Consider the following 24,213-nt stretch of genomic DNA (forward strand, 5'->3'; position numbering starts at 1 on the left):
TAACTGATGCTTGCTTATGAAATGTGTTATGTTTGTATAACTTTGATTTATTTCTCTGAAGAAAAGGAGAATAATACTCTAGTGTTGTTTTGGATTCTCAACTACTCCCTTTAGAATTCTTTAATAACTAGTGGGAACAGACACACCCATGTGCTGGGGTTTGCATTGTATGGGAACATACAAATGTTCAGCAGGCTCCTTACAGCACAACTCCTTACAGCCCCTCTAATGCACAAGGAGCAGCAGAGCATAAGGATACAAGGGAGGGTAAAGGTGTAAAGATTTATGCCCTTAACAGCCCATAAATCATGAAGTTTACTGGGTCCAGCAACGCTTCCCCTTCTTGCTGCGTCAGCGAGCTGGGCCTCTCAGCAGCTTCTTCTCCAGCTCCCCATAATATAGCAGAGATAATCCTTGCACAGCAGCAAGCTTGCATGGTCTGAGAGTCAACGCCAATAAATCACAGTAGTGCTGCTTCTTTCTAAGCTACTAACTTTATTTACAAAGCAATAAATCTTTCTCTGGGGAAACGGTGCAATAGTGTCCTCCCAGCTCAAAAGTGAAACCAACAGTGTAATACAGAACAAAGACAAAGTCCCGGATGTAATATCCTCCCTCCCCCCAGTGTCCAGACATCATAGCAGAACTGTTTAACCCTTTAGCAGCTCTGATACTCCTCACAACAGGACCAGCCAGCACATCACTGCTCCTCCTTATAGCAGTATGCATCATTGGGTGCTGGTCCAGGAGGACTGTGTCTAGCCAAACTCCTTGACCAAAAGTTCAAAAGTAAAAAGGCTGGTAGAAAGAAGGGTCCAGATCTCAAAAAATGGAAAAACAAAGTAAAGAAATAAAAGAGGAACAAGAGACAATGAGAGGAGATATGAGGGGTTTGGAGACAAAAAGCAAATGTCTTATGAATAAAAGGTCTCTAAGAGGGGGTAGGGGAACAAGCGCTTAAGCCATACATAGCCAAGACAATAGCTGTTTGGATGGGAGAACAGGAGGATGTTGAGGGATCTATAAACCATTGTTACAGGGCAAGATCTAAAGCAACGAGGGCCAGAAAACAACCTGGAGACTGTGTGGTAAATTTTTATCCAAAGAAATTGAGTGATGCTATTGTCCAAAACAATTATGAAAACAGACTCCAGGTCCCTCCTCGGCTCCTTCAAAAAAGACAGAAATTTTGGTTTATAACCAATGTTTTGATCAGAGCTAACTGTGGGAGGCAGTGCAAGACAGGAGTGCCTGGCGTGCTATGGTCCATGGGGTCACGAAGAGTTGGACACGACTAAACGACTAAACAACAACAACAAACATCAAATTTAGATGGGAAATCCCAGAGGGAATCTCCTTTACATATAAGAAACAAAAATGCAGATTGATTAATGAAGAACAGGCTAAAGATTTTTGGCAAAGATATGGCAAGGACTTTGACAACCCATATACCCCACCTCCTCTTCTGGGAGCAGAAGGTGGTACAGGCAAAGGCACAATGGGAGTGGTGATAGATAATTTAGATAACCAAGACAATTTAGACCAAACTTTAACTAAAAACTAACAGGCGAACACAATGGCAGAATTAAAAATATTGAGTTGGAATGTAAATGGTCTAAATAATAAAGCAATAAGAAATAAGATCGAACATATAATTCTCAAACAAAAGCTAGATGTAACCACACATAGCGAGTAAACATAAGAGAGTTTTAATTAACAACAACAAAAAAGGAATGGAATTTATTACAGCAGACAAAACCAATAAAAGAGGTGTGGCTTTAATAAACAGTTAATAGAACCAGTACAAGATATAATGAATAAAACTTTGAAATGAGGAAAAATACCAGAGACATGGAAAGAGGCGTATATAACTTTAATTCCAAAACAAGAAGCGGCTCTGACTTTAGTAAAAATATATAGACCAATTTCTTTATTAAATAATGATTATAAACTGCTTGCCAATATAATGGCTAATAGAATGAAAAAGATATTGACGGTATATATACACCATGATGAGGCAGGATATCTTCCAGGAAGGCAAATGAAGAATAATATAAGAAATATTATAGATGTCATAGAATACCTGGAAGTGAGAAATGAAAATCAGGCAGCATTAATGTTCATAGATGCTGAAAAGGCCTTTGACAGCATCTCTTGGGATTTTATGAAAAGAGTTTTGGACAAAATGGATTTTGGAGAAAATTACAAGCTATATATTTAGATCAAAAAGCAAAATTAATCATAGATCAGGTGGTTACAGATGAATGTAAAATTCAGAAGGCAACAAGATAGGGATGTCCATGATTGCCTTTGTGACTAGAGATGCATATCAACATCCGAGGTCACAGGTCATTGTGCATAACTAATTGCCCACATGGGTGGCACTGTGGTCTAAACCACTGAGCCTCTTGGGCTTGCTGATCAGAAGGCCAGCGGTTCGAATCCCCACGACGGGGTGAGTTCCCATTGCTCGGTCCCAGCTCCTGCCAACCTAGCAGTTCGAAAGCATGCCCAAATGTGCAAGTAGATAAATAGGTACTGCTCGGGCGGGAAGGTAAACGGCGTTTCCATGCGCTGCTCCGGTTTTGGTGTTCCATTGCACCAGAAGCGGCTTAGTGATGCTGGCCACATGACCCGGAAAAACTGTCTGCGGACAAATGCCAGCTCCCTTGGCCTGTAAAGCGAGATGAGCAGAACAACCCCAGAGACGTCTGCGACTGGACTTAACTGTCAGGGGTCCTTTACCTTTTTAATTTAAAATTTATAGATTGTATATTATTAAAAGAAAATTATATGAAAATTATGTATAGATGGTATATCACATCTGTAAAAATGGCAAAAATGTACAGAACAGACTCCAAAAAATGTTGGAAATGTAGAAAAAAAGAAGACACGTTCTTACATATGAGGTGAAATTGTAAAATAATTAAGAAATATTGGAAAATGATATATAATGAAATGAAAAAGATGTTTAAGATAACTTTTGTGAAAAGTCCAGAGGCTTTTTTACTAAGCATTACAGGCAAAGATCTGATGAAAGAAAAGAAGAAAATCTTCATGTATGCTTCAATGGTGGCAAGGATACTCCTAGCCCAAAAGTGGAAAAGTGACGAGATACCAACTAAAGAAGAATGGGAAGACCAACTTATGGACTACACTGAAATGGCCAAATTGACTGAGAGATTAAGAGATAAAGACAATAAAGACTTTAAAAAGGACTAGGTACCATTCACAATACTTACAAGAATATTGTAAAGAAATGAACTCACTAGCAGGGTATGATTAAACACTTACAATTACCAAACAAAATAAAGAAAGGACCTAATTTAGAGAATACAACATTTAGGTATTGCCAAAAAGCATTAAGCATTAAGGTATTACCAAAAAGTATTATGCAACAAACCAAAAGAGGAAGTTGAGGGAAGTTGCCGGGGGGGGGGGAATTGGGTTTGCTTTATATACTTGAGATAATGCTATTGTGATTAAGATAAAAATGTAAAAATCAATAAAACATTATTTATAAAAAAAGAAAAGAAAGAAGAGTCTTACCAGTGGACAGCTATTCACCTTTCTTCATAAAAAAGTTTCACTTACTTCTTGATCCCATAATTTCCCCCATACAATTTAACAAATTCAATTCAGTTTCCATACAATGATCCCTTAAAATTTTGTTTTCCCATTCTCATTTCCATGATGTTTCTGTTCAAATCCTTTACTGGCTTAAATGTAATATTTATTTCTGTAACATATATCCTACCTTACATTTCTTTATCATTCTCATTCTATTGCTTATACAGGTATTTCCAGTAATTTCCAGGTATTTCCAGCAATTTGCCTATAATATTTTATCAGTCCAAAGGGGATCTCCACTCTTCCACATACATTCCATATTGTTTTTCTCTTATTTTTGCTGTCAGTTTCACCATCTCCATACAGTCCAATAGTTTTAAAGTCCACTCCACTTTTGTTGGAAATTCTTTATATTTTCATTTCTATGCATACAAAATTCTGGCTGCGGTGGTAGCATACACAAACAATATAACCAACTTTTTAAGAACCAGATCTTTCTTTCAAGAAGGGACAAAATAAAAAAAAATTCCTTCCAGTAGCACCTTAGAGACCAACTTAGTTTGTCATTGGTATGAGCTTTTGTGTGCATCCACACAAAAGCTCATACCAATGACACACTTAGTTGGTCTCTAAGGTGCTACTGGAAGGAATTTTTTTAATTTTGTTTCGACTGTGTCAGACCAACATGGCTACCTACCTGTTTCAAGAAGGGGTTCAGCTAAATGGCTGTGACTGCAAGCCCTGCTTCTCAAACAGCAATTCAGAGTGGTTTCCAAAAATCCCAGTTGTTTCGCTGTAGCAGTGGACTTACACACCACATACCTATATCTGATGTAGTAGAATGTCATTTTAAGGCAAGTGGTTTGGAATTGGTAAAAGGGTGAAATTAGTCAACTGCTAGGTTTAATTTGGCTCACAGTGGAAGGTTTCTAAGACATGCACCAGTGATATCCGGCTGCCATATTAATCATACGGTGTGTTGGTTCCAAACACACAGAGTTTAAATAACCACCATCATCCAAACTCATGCAAACCTTATGTTTTTAATTTCCCAGATTGGACCTTCGTACGTAAACTGAAATTCCAAGGCTGTGCAACTAAAGACTTTTGTGCCTTTGAAGGAATTTTTTTAAAATATAACATACTTATATTAAAAGCATATGAAGCCAAATGCTACGATCCTGAGAACTCCTCAAAGCAGAATGACCATGAAGGGTAGATAGGGAAGAGGGAAACTCTCCTCCTTTTGAATTCCACCATTCATGGTAGTGGCAGAATATTGGAGCCTAGTGATGTGAGTAGATGCTCTTGCCTCCTGGGATTTTTTTTCCACAATTGGTGAAATTCATGATCAAAATAAACTGTTTTGGCACATAACATCTGCATTAATATATCTGTATGTTTTATAGAGGGACCCAGGTGGCACTGTGGGTTAAATCACAGAGTCTAGGGCTTGCTGATCAGAAGGTTGGCAGTTCGAATCCCTGCAACAGGGTGAGCTCCCGTTGCTCGGTCCCAGCTCCTGCCCACCTAGCAGTTCGAAAGCACATCAAAGTGCAAGTAGATAAATAGGGACCGCTCCGGCGGGAAGGTAAATGGCGTTTCTGTGTGCTGCTCTGGTTCGCCAGAAGCAGCTTTGTCATGCTGGCCACATGACCCGGAAGCTGTCTGCGGACAAACGCCGGCTCCCTCGGCCTATAGAGCGAGATGAGCGCCGCAACCCCAGAGTCGGACACGACTGGACCTGATGGTCAGGGGCCCCTTTACCTTTACCTTTATGTTTTATAGATGTAGAATTTGTGGTGTGACGAGAAAGGGTATTTGATGGTCTATTCAGTTCCATCCAAGTTTACAGTATTTTTTTTGTGACCATCCTGGTCATTTCAACGAAAGAGTAGATATGTAGTTTAAGGTTATTGGCATAATTTTGGCCACAACTTTTTTGATTACAGATCATGAGTGGTTTGCTTAGGCATTGGTTCCCGACTAGCTGCACCTGACCTTGGCAGCGCAGCACTGATGACTAGACTCCGGCAGACGTCAGTAAGGGAAAACATCCTGGGGGAGCATTGGACCAGGCTCAGGCTCAAGCTCACCCCAAATGCTGCCAGGGGCTCTGGCATGGCCCTAACCCCTGGAAGGGGATCGGACAAAAGCAAGGCAAGCCCCTGGATTCCTTTAACGGAATACCCTTTTGTGCATTGGGGGACAGGTGCGACAACCTCCCGTCCCCTCCACATTGAACCAATGCCTGACCGCCACATGAGCACCCACGCTCGCTGCCAAACCACTCATACCTGCAACTAACCCTTCAATCCCCCCTTCTTGGCCACTGTGCTATCCACGTGCTTCCTGGCCTTTTGCGACCAAAATATTTTGAGTCCAGGGAGAGTGACTGCCAGCTCTCCCAAGTCCTCTCACATGCGGGAACGCAAACTTAAGCCGTGTACCAATGGCAAATCATTCTCGCCCAGCTGCACCACCAGAGCTGCGGGAGGTCCTTCACAAGACACCTTCGACCGCACCATCGGGAGAAATTCATCCCATCGCATTCCACGTCTGGACATCCAGGAAATTCTCATGTGGTTGGGAAGGCCAAGACAGTGCCCCAGTCCAGACTGCACAGCCCGCAGAGTGGCCCAGTGCATGATGGTGTAGCTGACAATCCAAATATGCACGGCTGCTAGGCCTGGAAAGAAAGAAATGACAGGCAGCATCAGAACACACACTGCTGGTGACGCTACCTGACATATCCTTTGTAAGCATGAGACTTCCAGCGTCCCATATATTTTATCCTGTCTATAGACAGGCCCAAATGTGTTGCCACTGTAGCAGTGCCTATGTGGAACGAATGAGGCACATATTCAGCGGCTAACAAGCCACAGGCTGCAATAGCTTTGCGCATCACCCACATAAACTGATGCCTAGCTAATGGGGTCCCGTTCTCGTGCACTAAGAATGGGCCAGCCCCAGGGGGACAAAAAGCCATATATTTCCTGGTATCCTTAACTGGGCAAGGGCCTTCTCTACCAGTGGCAGACAGCTTAACCATGGCGCCTATGCCCAATTGGTCAGTCTTAGAATTCCTGACAGTAATGACGAATTCCACTGCTGATAATGATACATCTTGCAGCAATAGACCTCTGGAAACTCGACCCTGGGCAGATTCCAGCACCACTTCACCAACCTGTAGTGCTCCGAAAAATGCAATGGAATATGCAGCTGAAAAAAGTCTAGCCTCATATTTTGTCCAGCAGATGTCTTAACTTTCTGTGAATGCTGTACAGAAGGTCAAAGGCTCCCTAATGCTCTGGGAGGTTGCAGCTTACTCCAACCTTCCAAGGCTTTGCGCAGTATAAACCTAGTGCAAGGGTCTTTAGAAAATAATGATTTGCTAAAAAACGAAATTGCAGTGGACTGAATCCTGATAGTCTTAGAAGCATGACCAAGCTGCAGCAGGTGCGCCAAATACTGCAGCACCTGCTCGGTAGATGGGGGCAAACTCTTATTGATAGCTAAGGACTGCGAGCGAAAGGCTAAAAAGTCAGTCCAGGTCTTCTTATAAGACCTAGGTGTAGAAGGGGAAACGCAAGCCACTACTCCCTGTAAAACTAAATGCTACCAAGGTTCCTTAGATGATCGGGGGAAAACTGCAGTAGTTGCTGCACATCCAGGGCCGGTGCTAGGGTTTTTGGCGCCCTAGGCAAGGTCACCTTCTGCCCCCCCCCCCCGTGTGAATGGCAGGAGGGATGAAAAGGGGCACAGAGCCCATGTTGCTGGCCTGGGCAGCAGACGCTGTCTCCGTGCTGCTGCCGCCACCGCTTCCTTCCTGCACTCAGCCGCTTCTGGCCGCTTCCTCCCGCTCGGCCCAGAGGTGCCCGCAGCTTCTGATTGCCTGCTCCCCCAGGGGGAGGCAAACGGCGAAAAACCCCGTCGCGCCGCACTTCGGCTCGGGGACTGGCTTGGCGGTGGGGGGAAGAAGGGGAGGAATTTCTCCCCTTCTTCCCGCCACCGCCAAGCCAGTCCACAGGGGGGGGGGTTTCGCCGTTTGCCTTCCCCTCAGGGGGAGGCAAACGGCAAAAAACCCCGCCGCACCGCAATTCGGCTCCGGGACTGGCTTGGCGGTGGCGGGTCTTCCTGCCACCGCCAAGCCAGTCCGCAGCGGAGGCTTTTCGCCGTTTGCCTTCCCCCCAGGGGGAGGCAAACGGCGAAAAACCCCGCCGCACCGCAATTCGGCTCCGGGACTGGCTTGGCGGTGGCGGGTCTTCCCGCCACCGCCAAGCCAGTCCGCAGCGGAAGCTTTTCGCCGTTTGCCTTCCCCCCAGGGGGAGGCAAACGGCGAAAAGCACCCGCCGCGCCGCACTTCGACTTGGGGACTGGCTTGGCGGCGGCGGGAAAAAGGGGAGGAATCCCTCCCCTTCTTCCCGCCGCCAAGCCAAAGCCGGCTTCCCTCGGCACCCGCTGCCGCTTCGGCTTCCTCGGGTTCCCCGAGGAAGTGCCGTCCCATGCCGGCGGTGTGCGGCAAGGCTGCCGGGGGGGAGCGCTTCTCTCCCCCGCCGCCTCACCGCGCACCTCCAGCATGAGACTGGGCTTCGGAGCGGCGGTTGGCGGAGCGGCGGTTGGCTGTTCCCTGTGTCCCTGGTTGTCTCTCCGTCCAATCCCTGTGTCCCTGGCGCACATGCGCAGTACCCCAGGGACACACGGGACAGCTTGGACGCAGGGACAACTTGGAATTTATATATATAGATTTCTTACCAGAATAGTAGCAGTGTGTATCTGTTGAACTGAAAGCAACCAAGCCCCTGGTGGTATCTTAAGCACTAGCAGCTGAAGAAAGAAAGACCAAGCCAAAAATGCTGATAAATATTGACCCAAGTAGGTTTAACTGAAAAAACTTCTAAATGTGCAAATCAAGCTGTTATAAAGTGCATTTAGCCTCAGTGGTATGGCTACAATTAAACTCCTGAATTTTGCACGTGATGGTTATTAAATACATATTAACAATTTTGTAATAAGGTAATTATTTTCCAGAAACACAAAGAAATTATGACAGATAGTACACGTCTTCCATATCCAACTTGGCATCAGGGCCACATGAGCCTCAGGGCAATACCTAGGAAAAACAGCTTCAATGGCGCCTTGGAAGAATTTTAATGAACAAGAGAAGTCTTGATTCCACCATTAGTCAAAGTCTTTGCCCACCACTGCCCCACTTTTCCTCTTTCTATTTCAACTGGCACACAACATTCGGGGGCGTCTGATATGCTCAGTCCCCATTGGGCCGTTTGGAGTTTGGGTGTTTTCCTGTTGTTATTTTCTTTGCTTTGTATTGTTTGCTTAAGATGTTTTGTACTTCTGCAAGGCAGCTAATGGGACACGGGACTGTGTGCTGCATATCACCTGCCTTCATGTCATGTGCATCCACACCCCAACACAGGACATTTGCTCAATCTGATTGCAGGTGACAGTTTTGTAATTGCAGAGTTTTCCTTAGGCAGGGGGATGGGGTAGCCATTTTAGCATGACAGCAAAGTGTTGCAACCACCTTCGATTTGAACACATCCCTGGCAGATATCACCAATTGTGTGTGCTATACCTCAACTGTCTCCAGAGTCTAACTGTGGAGCTGAGACAAAATATATATATTTTAAATAATTTTTATTGAGTTTTACAAATTTTATCATCTTCACAATCAACATTATCTCAAAAATAAAATAGGATATAGATTCACCACCACCACTTTCCTCAACTTCCTTTTCTGGTTCTTTGAATGTTTGCTTCCCCTGCTTGTTTTATTTTACCTTAATATTCAGTCTTTAACTTAAATATTATCATATGCTTCACATTCTTATACCCTACTTATGTTCATATTAGTTCTTGCACTTTATTATTTTCCAATATTTACCTCTTAATTTCTGTGTTGTTAATTGTAAGTGTTTACTCAAATCCTGCTAGTGAGTCTACTTTTCTGTAGGTGAAGTACATCATTAATGCTTCCCAGACTTTTTAAAAAATATCTCTTGTCCTTGTCTCTAGAGTTGAGACACAAATATTGATTGATATTGTAACTTCGTTTTAAAGCCTTTCTCTCATGTGATTGAGTTGTTGGACTTTGCTTTAACCCATTTATCAATAACTCCACATTCCACCACTGTAGGACCATGTAAGTTTGGTGTGAGAAATGGGGTACTGGTAGGCTCTCTACTCTAACACCCAATACAGTGCACAAAAGTCAACATTAGAGTATCCCTAACAGAGGAGTGTCCAGCCTGTTCTTGAATAGCTTCAAATTTGGGGCAAAAGATGAGGTTTGTAATGTATATGGGTTAATGTAAAACATTAGCTTTGTTCTATTCAAAACAGTTTGGCTTAGGGCAGACAACATCCAACACATCAGATGACTCAAATTATCTTTCCTTCTCAACAATGTGATGCAATTGGAACAAGGAGAAACAATGTATCAGATTCTAATAGTGATTTTAATAGCTCTCAGTTAAAATTTTGGCTCCACTGTATAATATTCAGTACATGTCACCATGTCCCCAGCACTGTCCAATTCCCTCAAGCTCTATCTGGCTTGGCTACTTCAGCAATCACCTGTGCCATATCTTGAGTCTTTAGCCGTCCTTTGACTTGGGGCATGGAGGAATTTTTTTTTTTAAAAAAATGCTTCTGTGAGCCAAGTTAGAGCCCACTCTGAGTTATAGGAAAGGCAGCAGTAGTGGTTCTTATTCAGTATATTGCTTTGTCCATCAAGGACCCAATAACTTCCCATAGTCCTTTGGAGACTAAGGTAATACATAGATGACAAAGAGTTGCAGAGCAATTGTCCACATTTCTCCTGAATAGAAGCAATGTATTGCAGAGCTATTAGTTGAAGGGAACCATGCCACCACTTGTGATGGGGCTGTCCAAGAACAGATGGTTAGAAGCTGTGGCAATTTTAATCTGTTTTAGTATTTCCACTCTTGTAAATTCTGATTTTTCTCAAATTTAAATTTAAAACTTGAAGCATAAATCTGAAATATATTTGACATATAGACTTACTGTTCTATCTCCATCCAATATACCATTCAGTTCATAACCATCTCATAAAAACTCCTGCATCGACCTCTATTACTTTAATGCAGTGACATCTCTGAAATGATCCTACTGTCATCGTAATGCAACCTCATGTGAATGTTAGCATGAATCCTATACATGGAACAACTGCTGCATGTGACTGATTGTTTACATACATGACTGCTGTTCTTTCCCACACAGGAGCCCGGATGTAACCCAATCTCCTGTCATGTGGTGTTCTTTCTTCTTACTTTCCTTTTGCTTCTGACTGAGAGAAGATGGCAGAACGCTTCTGCATCTCTCTGTAATAAAGTAGTTTAGCAACTACAAAATGTGTGCTGTCTTCTTTAACCGGAGGGCAGTCGCAGCACAAGAATACAGGTCTATGGCCCTAGTATTCTAACAGTGAAGGCGGTACATCTGAGTTCTGTAAATCTAATGCAGGCGCTTCTGGTGTTCTGGATAACAATATAGGTGAACTGAAACTTTTCAATTATTCTTTGTCACCCTGGGGAATGACTTTCATGTGGAAATTAGTATTACAGTGGAACCTTGGGTTACAAATGCTTCAGGTTACAAACGCTTCAGGTTACAGACACCCCTAACCCAGAAATAGTACCTCGGGTTAAGAACTGTGCTTCAGGATGAGAACAGAAATTTTGCTCCGGTGGCGCAGCAGCAGCAGCAATAGACCCCATTAGCTAAATTGGTACCTCAGGTTAAGAACAGTTGCAGGTTAAGAATGGACCTCTGGAATGAATTAAGTTCTTAATCAGAGGTACCACTGTATTAAATATTTATTAATTGCATTTATATCCCACCTTTTCTCCAAGGAACACAATTGCAGGAACAGTTGCAGTTCCACCCTCCCCTGGGCAGTGAGTACTGTGGGGTGTAATAGAATGAACTCACGCAGACAATGATCTGGATTAAAAATGATGTAGGTGGAATTTTGGCTTGGCATTGGGTGTATATCCATTTCAGTGCATCCATGTAATATAAAGCTAATATGAGTTATGAGTAAATTGTAATATAATTACCGGTATATAGAAAAAGAATTCTGAGAAGTTTCTGGCAACAGCTAATGGAACTCAAAATGAATAAATCAGGCAATTTTGGCATGGAGCTTTGAATTTCGCTATGTCCCTCTGTGTCTTCTTGGCAAACATACATCCCCTACTGTACCATTTGTTGCCAAGAATTGCCCACGTCATGAATCTATAGCCTTTAAATATCTTCATGTAAGACTCTACCTGCAACAGTTCTCCAGCTTGGTACATTTCTGCTTGGAGTCAGCAAGTCTTTCAAGAATGCAGAAAGCACTTCTGAGCACCTGCCTCCTCTTGGCCCTGCTTCCTGCAGGTAAGTAGGAACCAGTAGAATTGGATTCTTTTAATCATCTTTCAATGACACTGAAAAGGATTACTCCTAGGGATGGAAGGAGAGTTAGGACAATAGATGATACAATAGCTGGAGAGTAAGGACTACTGTGTTACAAGGGAAAGCAGGAGAGAATCGCCTTCTCCCACATTATAGTACTTTGGCTTGTTTGTAAAACAGCTCTAGAGAGATCTTCATGCATTTGCTTTCATAGATTTAATGCATAGATGTGAAACATATTTGATATACTTGCATTGGGGGGTCTCATGTTTTATATGGACTTACTTTCCATTTCCACCCAATGTACCATTAAGCTTGTTACCATCTCAGGAAATCTCCTGCAGTAACCTCTATCTCCTTTATGCAGTGACATCTCTGACTTGTTCCTACTGTCAGCAAAATACAACTTCATGTAACAGCCAAACAAATGAGGTCTGTGGCTCTAATCCAAGCTGTGTCTCTGGTGCTATGGATAACAATATATGTGAGCTGAAACTTTTCACTTATTCTTGTTCACCCCAAGGAATGTTGTTTGTGTGTAAATTAATATAATTTATTAATGATTACTTGCATTTATATAACAATGGTCCCCCCCCCCCAAGAGCACAATGTGCTGTACATTGTTTTGGTACCAGTCACAGTGCCACCCTCCCCTGTGTGAGGTGCATAGCTGCCAAGTTATCCCTTTTTAAAAGGGATTTTCCCTTATGCTGAATAGGCTTCCTCGCGAGAAAAGGGAAAACTTGGCAGCTATGGTGAGGTGTGATTCAATCAACACACGTACAAAATGAGCTAGATTAAAAATGGCCACAACATTATTGATTACAGGTGTAGGTGGAATTTTGGCTCAGGCATTGTTGTGTACAGTGGTACCTCTACTTACAAATAACTCTACTTACGAATGTTTCTACTTATGAATGGAGCTCCGTCCGCCATCTTGGATGTGGTTTAGATAGGATTTTTTCTACTTACGGATTTTTAGATAGGGTTGCTACTACTTACGAATTTTTTTCTCCCAATGCATTCCTATGGGATTCAACTTACAATTTTTTTCGACTTACAAATGTGCATTCGGAACGCATTAAATTCATAAGTAGAGGTACCACTGTATATCCATTTCAGTCTCCTGGCCGAGGGCTGAAACCACTTCACAGTCATGTCATGGAATATGGCCTCAAGCCAGTGTACCCAGATTGACATCCTGAGCCCATCACTATGAAGAGAGACTTCAATTGAGACACTTCTAATGGGGTACCCTGATTATTCTTCTGATTCTGATTCTGGTTTATCTATTGATCCAAGAACTGCACATTACTTAGTTTCTCATTGAAGAGTAAAGAATTTAGTTAATAGGAACCAGCATTTAAAATAAATACATTTGGAGGGAATAAATCAGATTTTTTGCAGATGTTGTGATTTGTTTCATTTTGTTCTTAACAGTTCCACAGTACACAGTGACACCTTACCAGGGATGTGCTGATTCCCAACGTTGCCACTCAGGTGATTACAGTATAACTTCAGCCAATGGTAGATACCTCCAGATGAAGGTCTTCTGCTGCAGAACAGAGAAGTGTAATAAGGAACCTGTCTATGGTGCGTATCTGCATCTTTGAAAGTTAATAGCTTATTAACCTGTCATATAACTTCCACCCAGTTACAGGCAAAGTATACCATCTTTGTCTTTCAGTCCATTCAGACACTAGGTGCAAGGGTCTGATAAGTATCTACAACTGATTCTTGAAGTTAAGAGAAAGGAGATTCCAATTAAACATCAGGATAAACTTTCTGACAGTAAGAGCTGTTTTATAGTGGAATGGTCTCCCTCAGTACAGTGTGGAATCACCTTATTGGAGGTTTTGAAGCAGACTGGATGGCCATCCGTCTTGGATGCTTTAGATGGGTATCCTGCATTACAGGGGGTTGGACTAGATGACCCTTAGTGTCCCTTCCAGCTCACCAGTTCCATGATGAATCTGGAATGGATGAAGTAGATGACCTCTTCTTAGGATGCATAATACTTTAGTCCTCTTTATACATCAGTTATGTAAGGGCTGGGGCTTGAGGCAGAGATGTAGAAAGAAAAATGGAAAATCTGGACATACCTCTGCTAAATTTGGGTTATGGGTCTGCTGAATACTTGCTTGCACCCATCGACAGAGACAGAAAGATTACCTCCAAGAGAATGCAGCTGACTGTAGTTTCAAATAGCTTTGAATACCCATATACAAAGTGGGAAAACTCTGGAAAATAGAATGAAAATGAGCATGCCTGACAAAAGATGAAAAACAAAATCATTATTTATAGATGCTCAGCAGATGTGCCTGTTCTGCAAAGTTGAAGGCCGAAGTAGGGCACAATATGGAGGTAGCAAGTCCAGCTAAGATCAGAAGTTACTAGAAAGCATGAAATGAAATAGTTAACAATAAAGAGAATGGGGGATGAAATTGATCAAAATACTGACTGTAGGCTTTTACTTTGGTAGTCCCACCCCGTAAGGATCTTTCCCCCAATGGTCTACAGTGCCCAGTGTCAAAGTTGTTGAGGTTTTTTTTAGGGAAGAGGGAATCCCGTTTCTTGGGTGTTCAGGACAAAGTCTTTGAGCCCTGTTATGTGGGGTTCAGGTCAAATTGTTGAGCTTTTTTTAGGGGAGCCAGAGTTGTTCAGCTTCTTTGGGGGAAGCCACTGATCTACCAGTGATCTACCACAGATGTCCAGTGATCTATCGGTCTAACATGATCTCCTGTTGGACATGCCTGCCATATACAAAGTGAGAACTCAGGAAAATAGAATGAAAAACAAAATTTATTTATAGATGCTCAGCAGATGTACCTGTTCTGCAAAGCTGATGGCAAATTGAGAGCACAATGTGGAGGTACCATGTCTAGCTAAGGTCAGAAGTTACTAGAAAGAATGCAAAAAATGAAACAAACTTAACAATAAAGAAAAGGGGGGATGAAATGTATCCATATACTGACTGTAGGTTTTTACTTTGGTAGTTCCACCTCGTGAGGACCTTTCCCCCAATGGTTTAGAGTGCCCAGCCTGCTTCGGCCTCACCAATTTTGCATCAAAACCCATATGCAGAAGTCATGGGACTGTCAGCTGTGTTGGCAATGAGACCAAGTGCATTGACTATTCTAGCACGGCTAAATGTGAGTAATATTTCCAATCATCTAAGAAAATCTGCTCCTCTGTCTCTTTATCACTGCCAGAAAAGCAATGTCTAATCTTTGTTTGACTTTTATATGTGTTATGTGTATATATCTTTGATTTCTTCCTCTGAGGAAAAGAGATTGCTCTAATCCTGTTTCATATTCTAAACTACCCCTGTTAGAATTACGTAAGACCTAGAGGGGTCAGGCTCATTCATGGACAGGGTTTTCATTGTGTGGGGAGCATAAACAAGTACAACAGGCTTCTTACAGCACATCATTTTCTCTTAATGCACAAGAGGCATCAGAGCAGAGAGATAAAAGGGAAGGTGCAGAACAAGCTGGCACATCACTGCTCCTCTGCACAGCAGTATGAACCATTCGGTGCTGGTTCAGAAGGAGGACTGTGTCTTGCCACACACCTTGGCCAAACTTTTAAAAGAAAGGGGGCTGGGAGAAAGAAACATCCTAGTGCACAAATATTCATCTTTTGTCAGAAATAAGTTGCACTGAGTTTTTTGGTCCTCATGTGAGCACAGCAATTCAGAGTGGCTTTCAAGGCTCCTCGTAATTCTGCCGCTGCAACAGATTTAACTGCCACTTATCATATGCAATGGGTTGTTGGTGAAAGGCAAGTGGGTGTAGCTTTGGTAAAAGTGACAGATTTCCTTGGCTCACAGGTTAAGGTTCCTAAGGTTCACAGATTAATCATACCATGTGTTTCAAGCATGCTAAGCTTTTATAAACATTGTCTTTCCTATCCCCAATGACCTAATAAAGAACTCATACAAACCTTATGCTTTTTATTTCCCAGTTTTTTTCCGTTTCAATAAGCAACTGAAACTCAAAGGCTGTGCAACTGAAGACGTGTGTGCCCTTAATGGAAAAAGATTTTCATATGGCCTTCTTAGCTTAGCTAAGATTGTAACCAAATGCTCTGATGCCTCAAAGCAGATTGACCTTGAAGGGTAGGTAGGAGAGAGGAAAGATCTCCTCCTTCTCTATTGCACCATTCATGGTACCAGCAGAATATATTAACAGCTGGATGGTGAGAGCAGGGGCTCAGGCCTCCTGGTTTTCTTTTTCACTATTGGTGAAATTCATGATCAAAATAAACTCTTCTGACACAAAGAATCTGTATTCTGTATCTGTATGTTTTATATGTGCAGAATGTGTAGAATGATGAGAAAGGGTATTTGATGGGAAATATGAGAATTTGCATAGTTCAACCCTACTGCCTCCTACTGCTAAATTGACATGGTAGCACAAAAACACACTCTCTCAAATGCAAGTGCCTCTGTCCTAAAACAGATATTGATTGGAAGAGCTATCAGCCAGTCATAGGCAGTCTAAGCATTAGACTGCTCAGTTGTGTATGGCAAGACAGAGGAAATGTATCTCCATAGAAAAGGTCCCAGGTGTGCATAATATTAATCTATGCTGATTTGTCTCTAAATTCAAATTCATAATCTAGAAAATCATCTCACTATAGTGGTGCAGGCTTAATTTTGAACTGTGTGGCTGCCCACGTATTCCTCCTGATTCAAATGGCTAGTGGAAAGCCCTCTTCTCTCTGCTTATAGTTCTTGGTCATTAAACCAGAACTGGACCAGAGATGATTTCAAATCAAGGACTCCTTGAAATAAAGGATTTTCTTCTGACCGTTCAAAAAATGCAGGACTGCCCTCTATAAAAAGAGGCATATGTCTCCCTCATAAGACATATAATTGCAATGACAAAGTAGACAGGTTTAGATACAGACTGAAATATTATTTGAATGGATTAATAGAACAAGGAATTCCTTGGTTTGAATTAAGTGCATGTGATGGGAGACTATGACTGGACCAAGTGGTGCCTTCTTCAAATAGAATATGAAAAATGTCTCAAACAAAAGACTTTATGATCAGTTAGACATGGGCAAAGTAAAGTAAAGCCAATGCTTAATTCTTCCATTCTCAACATGTACTCTCATGATTAACCCCTGTCGATGCTGACCAGGGCTGCAGTGCTCATCAGTCATATGAAGCCAGAACACACACACACACGTGTGTGTGTGTGTGTGTGTGTGTGTGTGTGTGTGTGTGTGTGTACTAATATTGGCATTCAAAGAAGAACAAAAGGTTCCTTTTTCCTTTTATGGGAAAATAAAAGAGGGAGGGAGAGACAGAAAGAGGTGGGCATGTTTTTGCCATGGAAATTACAGAATTTGATTCCTGGCTCAGTAATAATCTTACTTCTGAACATACTATATAAAGTTCAAATATCAACACACTCATTTTCATTCCCATGGAAGTCGATTATCTCATCACTCAGACAATTATTGCCTTTGTAAGTGAAGCAGGCTGGGCACTACAGACCATTCTAGATAAGAGCATTGTGATCTGGAAGTGCCAAAATCAAACGCACAGTTATCATATGTTATTGTTTTGTCTGTCTTTATATTTGCATGTTATATGGTTGTCATGGTTCCAAGGGCATTTTGGTTTTGTAGGGGCAGCTTACAAAAGAGAAGAATGTTCTGAACTCATTCCAACATGGGTTTGTTGGGAAATGCCCTGGGGGTGTGAAACAAACCTCTCTGGGCATTGTCCTGTGTCACACTCCCCCAGAATGGACATCAGTCTTCATTCCAGTGCACTCAGCGACACAGGTCAGATGATTCTGTGCACACTATTAATCAGCAGAGCTAGAAGTGATGACTGGAAGCATGAATGTGAGCATTCTTAGATTTAATTTTCAATATGTACAGGACAAATCATAATGGTGCCTGCTCTCTTCTTCAACAGCAGACAGAGAGACAAAAGAACAGTGCAAAAGCACAACAGGGCAGAAGAGATCAGAATGACTTCCATCTTCAGACTTTTCTAGCTCAGGAAAGTAATCAGAGACATGTAACTTATACCAGCCACATATCCAGCAACGGAGGAGTTATTTGCTAACATCCTCCCCCAAATCAGGTAACCATTGCTGCAAACACCAACGCAGCCTCAACGGAATCAAACATTCAGTTGCCATACACATAACAGACTTCTGTAGTACCTTTCCCATTTTTGGGATTACCTGCAATTGGTTTGGCCTTAAAATATATTTAAGAAAAGAAAAGAAAAAAGAAAAAAGGTCAGGTACCAGAAATAAAGTTAGTTTCCAGTAAATGGGGAAATTCAGGGCATATGGATGAGGTTGAAGAAGGATGTGAAGCAGGTGCAAATGACTAGCTTGGTTCAATTCAAGACAAGGTGGCCGAAGGCAAGCAGATCAGATGACTCAAAGTATCTTCACTCCTTCCCAAGAATCTGATGCAATTGAAACAAGTAGGAATGAAGTTGCAGAAAACAATTTCATCAGCTCATCAGGTGCTGAAGGGAATCAACTCAAGGAAGGCTACAGGGCCAGATGGAGTAGCTGGAAGGGTCTTGAGAGACTGCGCAGTCCAACTAGCAGGAATCTTCACTGGGATTTTAAATCGATCCCTAGCCCAGGCTACTGTCCCATCTTGCCTGAAGTCTTCTATTATTGTTCCAGTACCAAAAAAATCCAATCCGGAGAATCTGAATGACTTTCGTCCAGTAGCACTTACACCCATAATTATGAAGCGCTTTGAAAAGCTGGTACGAAATTATGTCATTTCCTGCCTACCAGAGGGATTGGACACATTCCAATTTGCCTACAAAACGAAAAGATCAACAGAGGATGCTGTGGCGATTGCACTCCAAGCTGTTCTTGCACATTTGGAGCAGCGGAGGAGCTATGCCAGACTGCTTTTTGTAGATTTCAGCTCTGCATTCAATACCATTCTACCGTGACGTCTGATAACTAAATTGGGAAATCTGGAGCTCCCGCTATCACTCTGTGGGTGGATACTGGACTTTCTTTCAGATCGCTCCCAGAGGGTCCGGTTGGGCCCTTATATGTCTAACATGCTTAGGACTAACACAGGAACACCACAAGGATGTGCGCTTAGTCTGCTCCTTTATACTCTCTATACGTATGATTGTGTTGCTGCCCACCCTAGAAATAGGGTTGTCAAATTTGCAGATGACACAACCGTGATCGGGCTCATCTCTGATAAGGAGGGTGAAACGGACTATAGAGATGAGGTGGAGCGGCTGACAGAGTGGTGCAGAGTTAATAACTTGCTCATAAATACAAAGAAAACAAAGGAGCTTGTGGTGGACTTTAGGAGAAGAACGAGGTCCAGCCACTTTTGATTGACGGAATTTGTGTGGAGAGGGTAACAACATTTAGATTTATAGGCATTGAGTTACAGGAGGATCTGCCCTGGAGTGTTAATACAAGGGGGCTTGTGAAGAAGGCACAGCAGAGACTGTATTTTTTTGAAAATTTTAAGGAAAAACCATCTTCCACAAAAGCTGCTGCTTGCCTTCTATCACTGTGCCATACAGAGCGTGCTCACGTACGGATTATGTGTGTACGGAAGCTGTACTTCTCAGGACAGAGCAGGGCTGTGTAGAATTATTAAAACAGCAGAGAGCATTATTGGCTGCTCACTCTCCACCTTAGAACAAATCTATACCACCAGGTGCCATAGAAAAGCATTAGACATATCAAAAGATCCAACGCACCCTGGTCACCATTTCTTTCAGCTCCTGCCATCGGGACGGAGATATAGAACTATGCAGGCAAGAACAAGCCGTCTCAGGAACAGTTTCTTCTCTAGAGCGATTTTGGCCTTAAATGGAAAGCCTGGACTTTGAAGTCATCTTATTTTACTTGTTATTTGTATTATATTTACTGTTTTTAATTAGGTTTTGTAATTTTGGATTATGCGGAATGCTTTATCTGAGTGGATGTAGCAACCGAGTAATTTCGTTGTTCCCGCAAGGGGACAATGACAATAAAGATATCTTATCTTATCTCTTGGTAATCACTATAGAGTAGATTTACAATATTCAGTAAATATCTCTTTGTCCCTGGCATCTAGCAATAAAGCTATGTTTGGCTTTATCGCCTCAGTAGTCCTTTTTCTGGGGCATGGAAAATGATAAAAACATATTCTCCTTCCATCTGAGTTAGACTCCACACCAAAAAAAGAGCAGAGACAGAGACATTGTCTCATTGCAAATACATCCCTTTATCCAAGAAAAACCCAGCAGCTTCCCAAAGGCATTGGACATCTGAGTAGCAGCAGTACTACTTCACATTTGTGTAGCAAATTATGGCCAGCAATCAGCCTCTGAGAACATTGTTGGTGGTCATAGCATTGTGAGAAGATACTAAACAATGGGGGGGGGGGAATAATAAGAAGGTTTGGATGGTCGTGTGTCATTTAAGATTTAGTTGCGAATCCTATATTTCAGCAGCTTCGACAAGATGGCGCTCAGAGTACCTACCAAACTCTATAACTCTATTCTTTTAGGATTTTATGATTCAATGACTTACAGGCCTTCTCAGAGCAAGAATCTAAGTTGGAGCTGTCCATGTTCCTACAATAACCCTACCACATTACCCCCAACACCAGTACAAGAGGCAGCTGCCTTACTTGTTGGCTGAAAATCTGCTGTACCCTCGCTATCCAATAATAATAATAATAATAATAATAATAATAATAATAATAATAATAATAAATCATTTATACCCCGCCCATCTGCTGGCTGGGTTTCCCCAGCCACTCTGGGCGGCTTCCAACAGAAAAATAAAACACAGTAATCTATTAGACATTAAAAGCCTCCCTGAACAGGGCTGCCTTCAGATGTCTTCTAAAAGTCTGGTAGTTGTTTTCCTCCTTGACATCTGATGGGAGGGCGTTCCACAGGGCAGGCGCCACCACCGAGAAGGCCCTCTGCCTAGTTCTCTGCAACTTGGCCTCTCGCAACGAGGGAACCGCCAGAAGGCCCTCGGTGCTGGACCTCAGTGTCCGGGCAGAATGATGGAGGTGGAGACGCTCCTTCAGGTATACTGGACTGAGGCCATTTAGTGCTTTAAAGGTCAGCACCAACACTTTGAATTGTGCTCGGAAACATACTGGGAGCCAATGTAGATCTTTCAAGACCGGTGTTATGTGGTCTCGGCGGCCACTCCCAGTCACCAGTCTAGCTGCCGCATTCTGGATTAGTTGTAGTTTCCGAGTCACCCGAGTCACCTTCAAAGGTAGCCCCATGTAGAGTTCATTGCAGTAGTACAAGCGGGAGATAACTAGAGCATGCACCACTCTGGCTAGACAGTCTGCAGGCAGGTAGGGTGTGAGCCTGCATACCAGATGGAACTGATAGACAGCTGCCCTGGACACAGAATTGACTTGCGCCTCCATGGACAGCTGTGAGTCCAAAATGACTCCCAGGCTGCGCACCTGGTCCTTCAGGGGCACAGTTACCCCATTCAGAACCAGGGAATCCTCCACACCTGCCAAATCCAAATAATCCAAAACATTCAAGAGACTTGAAGAGCAGGCAAGGGACAACTGAAGGAGGAAAAGGGAGGGTACACATTCTTCTGGAAAGGTCTATCTGAAGAAGAACATCTAATACATGGCGTAGGCTTTGCTATCAAAAACGACCTTGTGAAGCTCCTGTCAGAAGTCCCTAATGGGCAACTCTCAACCCTTCGAATAAAGCTGTCCAAAAACCAACAGGCTACTATTATAAGCGCTTATGCACCAACACTGGATGCCAATGAAGATATTAAAGAAAATATTTACTCTCAGCTGGATACCATCCTATCAGAGACACCTAAGGAAGATAAAATTATCCTCCTGGGTGATTTTAATGCAAGAGTTGGGCGAGATTTTGATCTGTGGCCTGGGACTATTGGGAAGGAGTTGGCAACAGCAACCAGAACGGAATATTACTTTGGACGATATGTGCAGCACACAACCTTGTTATTACAAACACACTCTTTCAACAGAAAAACAAATTTAAAACTTCATGGAGGCATCCTCGGTCAAACCACTGACATCTCTTAGACTATGTTATTGTCCGTGCTAAAGATCACCATGATGTGCTCCTTACCAGAGCTATGACGAGCGCTAACGACTGCTGGACAGATCACCGACTAATACGCTCCACAATGGCTATCCAGATTATACCTCAACACAGGCTTCAAGGAAGGAAACCAATAGTTTGTTCACAAGCTGCAATAATGGATGTTTTTAGCTTGGTCCAGTGTTCCTCAAAGTTATCAGGGAATTCTGAAAACAGATTGTCCTTAAGAGTCGTTTGGAAGCAATCCCACTTAATGGGGTCTTGAAGGGCTTGAGTGTTCATTTTGTGCAAATGCTTTAAGCCATTTATCAATAATGCCACATTCCACCACTGTAGGACCATGTAAGTTTAGTGTGAGAGATGGGGTTCTAGTAGGCTCTCTGCTCTAACACCCAATACAGTGCACAAAAGCCAACATTAGAGTATCCCTAACAGATGAGTGTCCGGCCTGTCTGTGGTGACTGGGAGCAGCTGCCGAGACCACATAACACCGGTCTTGAAAGACCTACTTTAGCTCCCAGTACGTTTCTGAGCACAATGCAAAGTGTTGGTGCTGACCTTTAAAGCCCTAAATGGCCTCGATCCAGTATACCTGAAGGAGCGTCTTCACCTCCATCATTCTGGCCGAACACTGAGGTCCAGCTCCAAGGGCCTTTGTCAGGAGTATGGGCAGGAGTCAGGCTCTGGGGCCTGTAGTACTTTGCAGGACTGGGGCCTACCTCAGCTTGTGCTGGAGAAGCAAGGCGTGGCCACACAGGTGAAGACCTCAGCTTGTGCTGGAGAGGCAAGGAGTAGTCACCCAGGTGGGGCCACTTGATATCTCACTGCACCTGGTGGCAGGAGCTGGGAGGGATAAAAGCCCAGCATTTCCCTTCAGCTCTTTGCCACGGCAACGCTTTCCCTGCCTGGTTGCATCTGGCCTCCTGCTCCGTGGACCCTTGCCTTGCCGGCGTCTTGATCCTGCTCCGTGGACCCTTGCCTTGCTTCTTGTTCCTTGAACCTTCACCGTGCTTCTTGTTCCTTGAGCCTTCGCCTTGCTTTTTGCTCCTTGGACCTTCGTCTCTGCCTTGCTCCTTGACCCTGCAACTGCCTGCGGCTGGACCCTCAGCCCTGCACCTGTTCCTGCTTCTACCCCACCAGCTTGCCTCTGGTCCTGACGCCCGCCGACCGGACCGTGACAGCCTTCTGGCGGTTCCCTTGTTGCGAGAAGCCAAGTTACAGGGAACTAGGCAGAGAGTCTTCTCAGTAGTGGCACCCACCCTGAGGAACACCCTCCCACCAGATGTCAAAGAAAAAAACAACTACCAGACTTTTAGAGGACATCTGAAAGCAGCCCTGTTTAGGGAGGCTTTTAATGTTTAATAAATTATTGTATTTTAATATTTCTTTTGGAAATATTATTATTATTATTATTATTATTATTATTATTTTCAGATTTGGGGCATATAGATGATGTTCGTAATGAAAATGGGGTTTGAAACACAAGTAAAACCATTAGCTTTGTTCTCTTCAAAACAGTTTGCTTAGGGCAGTCATCACCAAACATGTTAAATGACTCAAATTGTCCTCTTTCCTTTCCAACAATCTGATTCAATTGGAACAAGGAGAAACAATGTACTAGTTTCTAATAAAATAAAAAAATTCCTTCAGTAGCACCTTAAAGACCAACTAAGTTTTTATTTTGGTATGAGCTTTCGTGTGCATGCACACTTCTTCAGATAACTGAACTTCAGATAACTGAACTTCAGATAACTGAACTGAACTAAACTTCAGATAACTTCAGATTATCTGAAGAAGTGTGCATGCACACGAAAGCTCATACCAAAATAAAAACTTAGTTGATCTTTAAGGTGCTACTGAAGGAATTTTTTTATTTTACTTCGATCCAGACCAACACGGCTACCTACCTGTAACTAGTTTCTAATAGTGATTTTAATAGCTCTCAGTAATAACTTTGGCTCCATTGCCCAATATTCAGTACACATCACGATGTCCCTAGCATTGTTCAATTCCCCTGAACTCTATCTAGCTTGGCTACTTCAGCAGTCACCTGTGCCACACCTTGAGTCTTTAGCTGTCCTTTGATTTGGGACATGGAAGAATTTTTTTTA

At 42.8% G+C, this 24,213-nt stretch overlaps 1 protein-coding gene across 1 annotated transcript; it reads left to right on the forward strand.

Annotated features, from left to right (window-relative positions):
• The first annotated feature begins 11,907 nt into the window (after window positions 1-11,907).
• LOC118089436 (phospholipase A2 inhibitor NAI-like) lies at window positions 11,908-16,263 on the forward strand. Its single transcript, XM_035124111.2, has 5 exons — window positions 11,908-11,994; window positions 12,380-12,496; window positions 13,453-13,605; window positions 15,009-15,164; window positions 15,979-16,263. Exons 1-5 carry the CDS (start codon window positions 11,943-11,945, stop codon window positions 16,134-16,136), a joined length of 636 nt encoding a protein of 211 aa, XP_034980002.2. The 5' UTR covers window positions 11,908-11,942; the 3' UTR covers window positions 16,137-16,263.
• The last annotated feature ends 7,950 nt before the right edge of the window (window positions 16,264-24,213 follow it).

Source organism: Zootoca vivipara, chromosome 6, assembly GCF_963506605.1.
Source record: "Zootoca vivipara chromosome 6, rZooViv1.1, whole genome shotgun sequence".
Taxonomy (NCBI): Eukaryota; Metazoa; Chordata; class Lepidosauria; order Squamata; family Lacertidae; genus Zootoca; species Zootoca vivipara.

Coding starts and splice junctions, on each gene's coding strand:
- LOC118089436 (XM_035124111.2), top strand. CDS start 11,943: ATGCAGAAAGCACTTCTGAGCACCTGCCTCCTCTTGGCCCTGCTTCCT. Junction 11,995..12,379: donor CTTGGCCCTGCTTCCTGCAG/GTAAGTAGGAAC, acceptor TCCTTTATGCAG/TGACATCTCTGACTTGTTCC. Junction 12,497..13,452: donor TGCTATGGATAACAATATAT/GTGAGCTGAAAC, acceptor TGTTCTTAACAG/TTCCACAGTACACAGTGACA.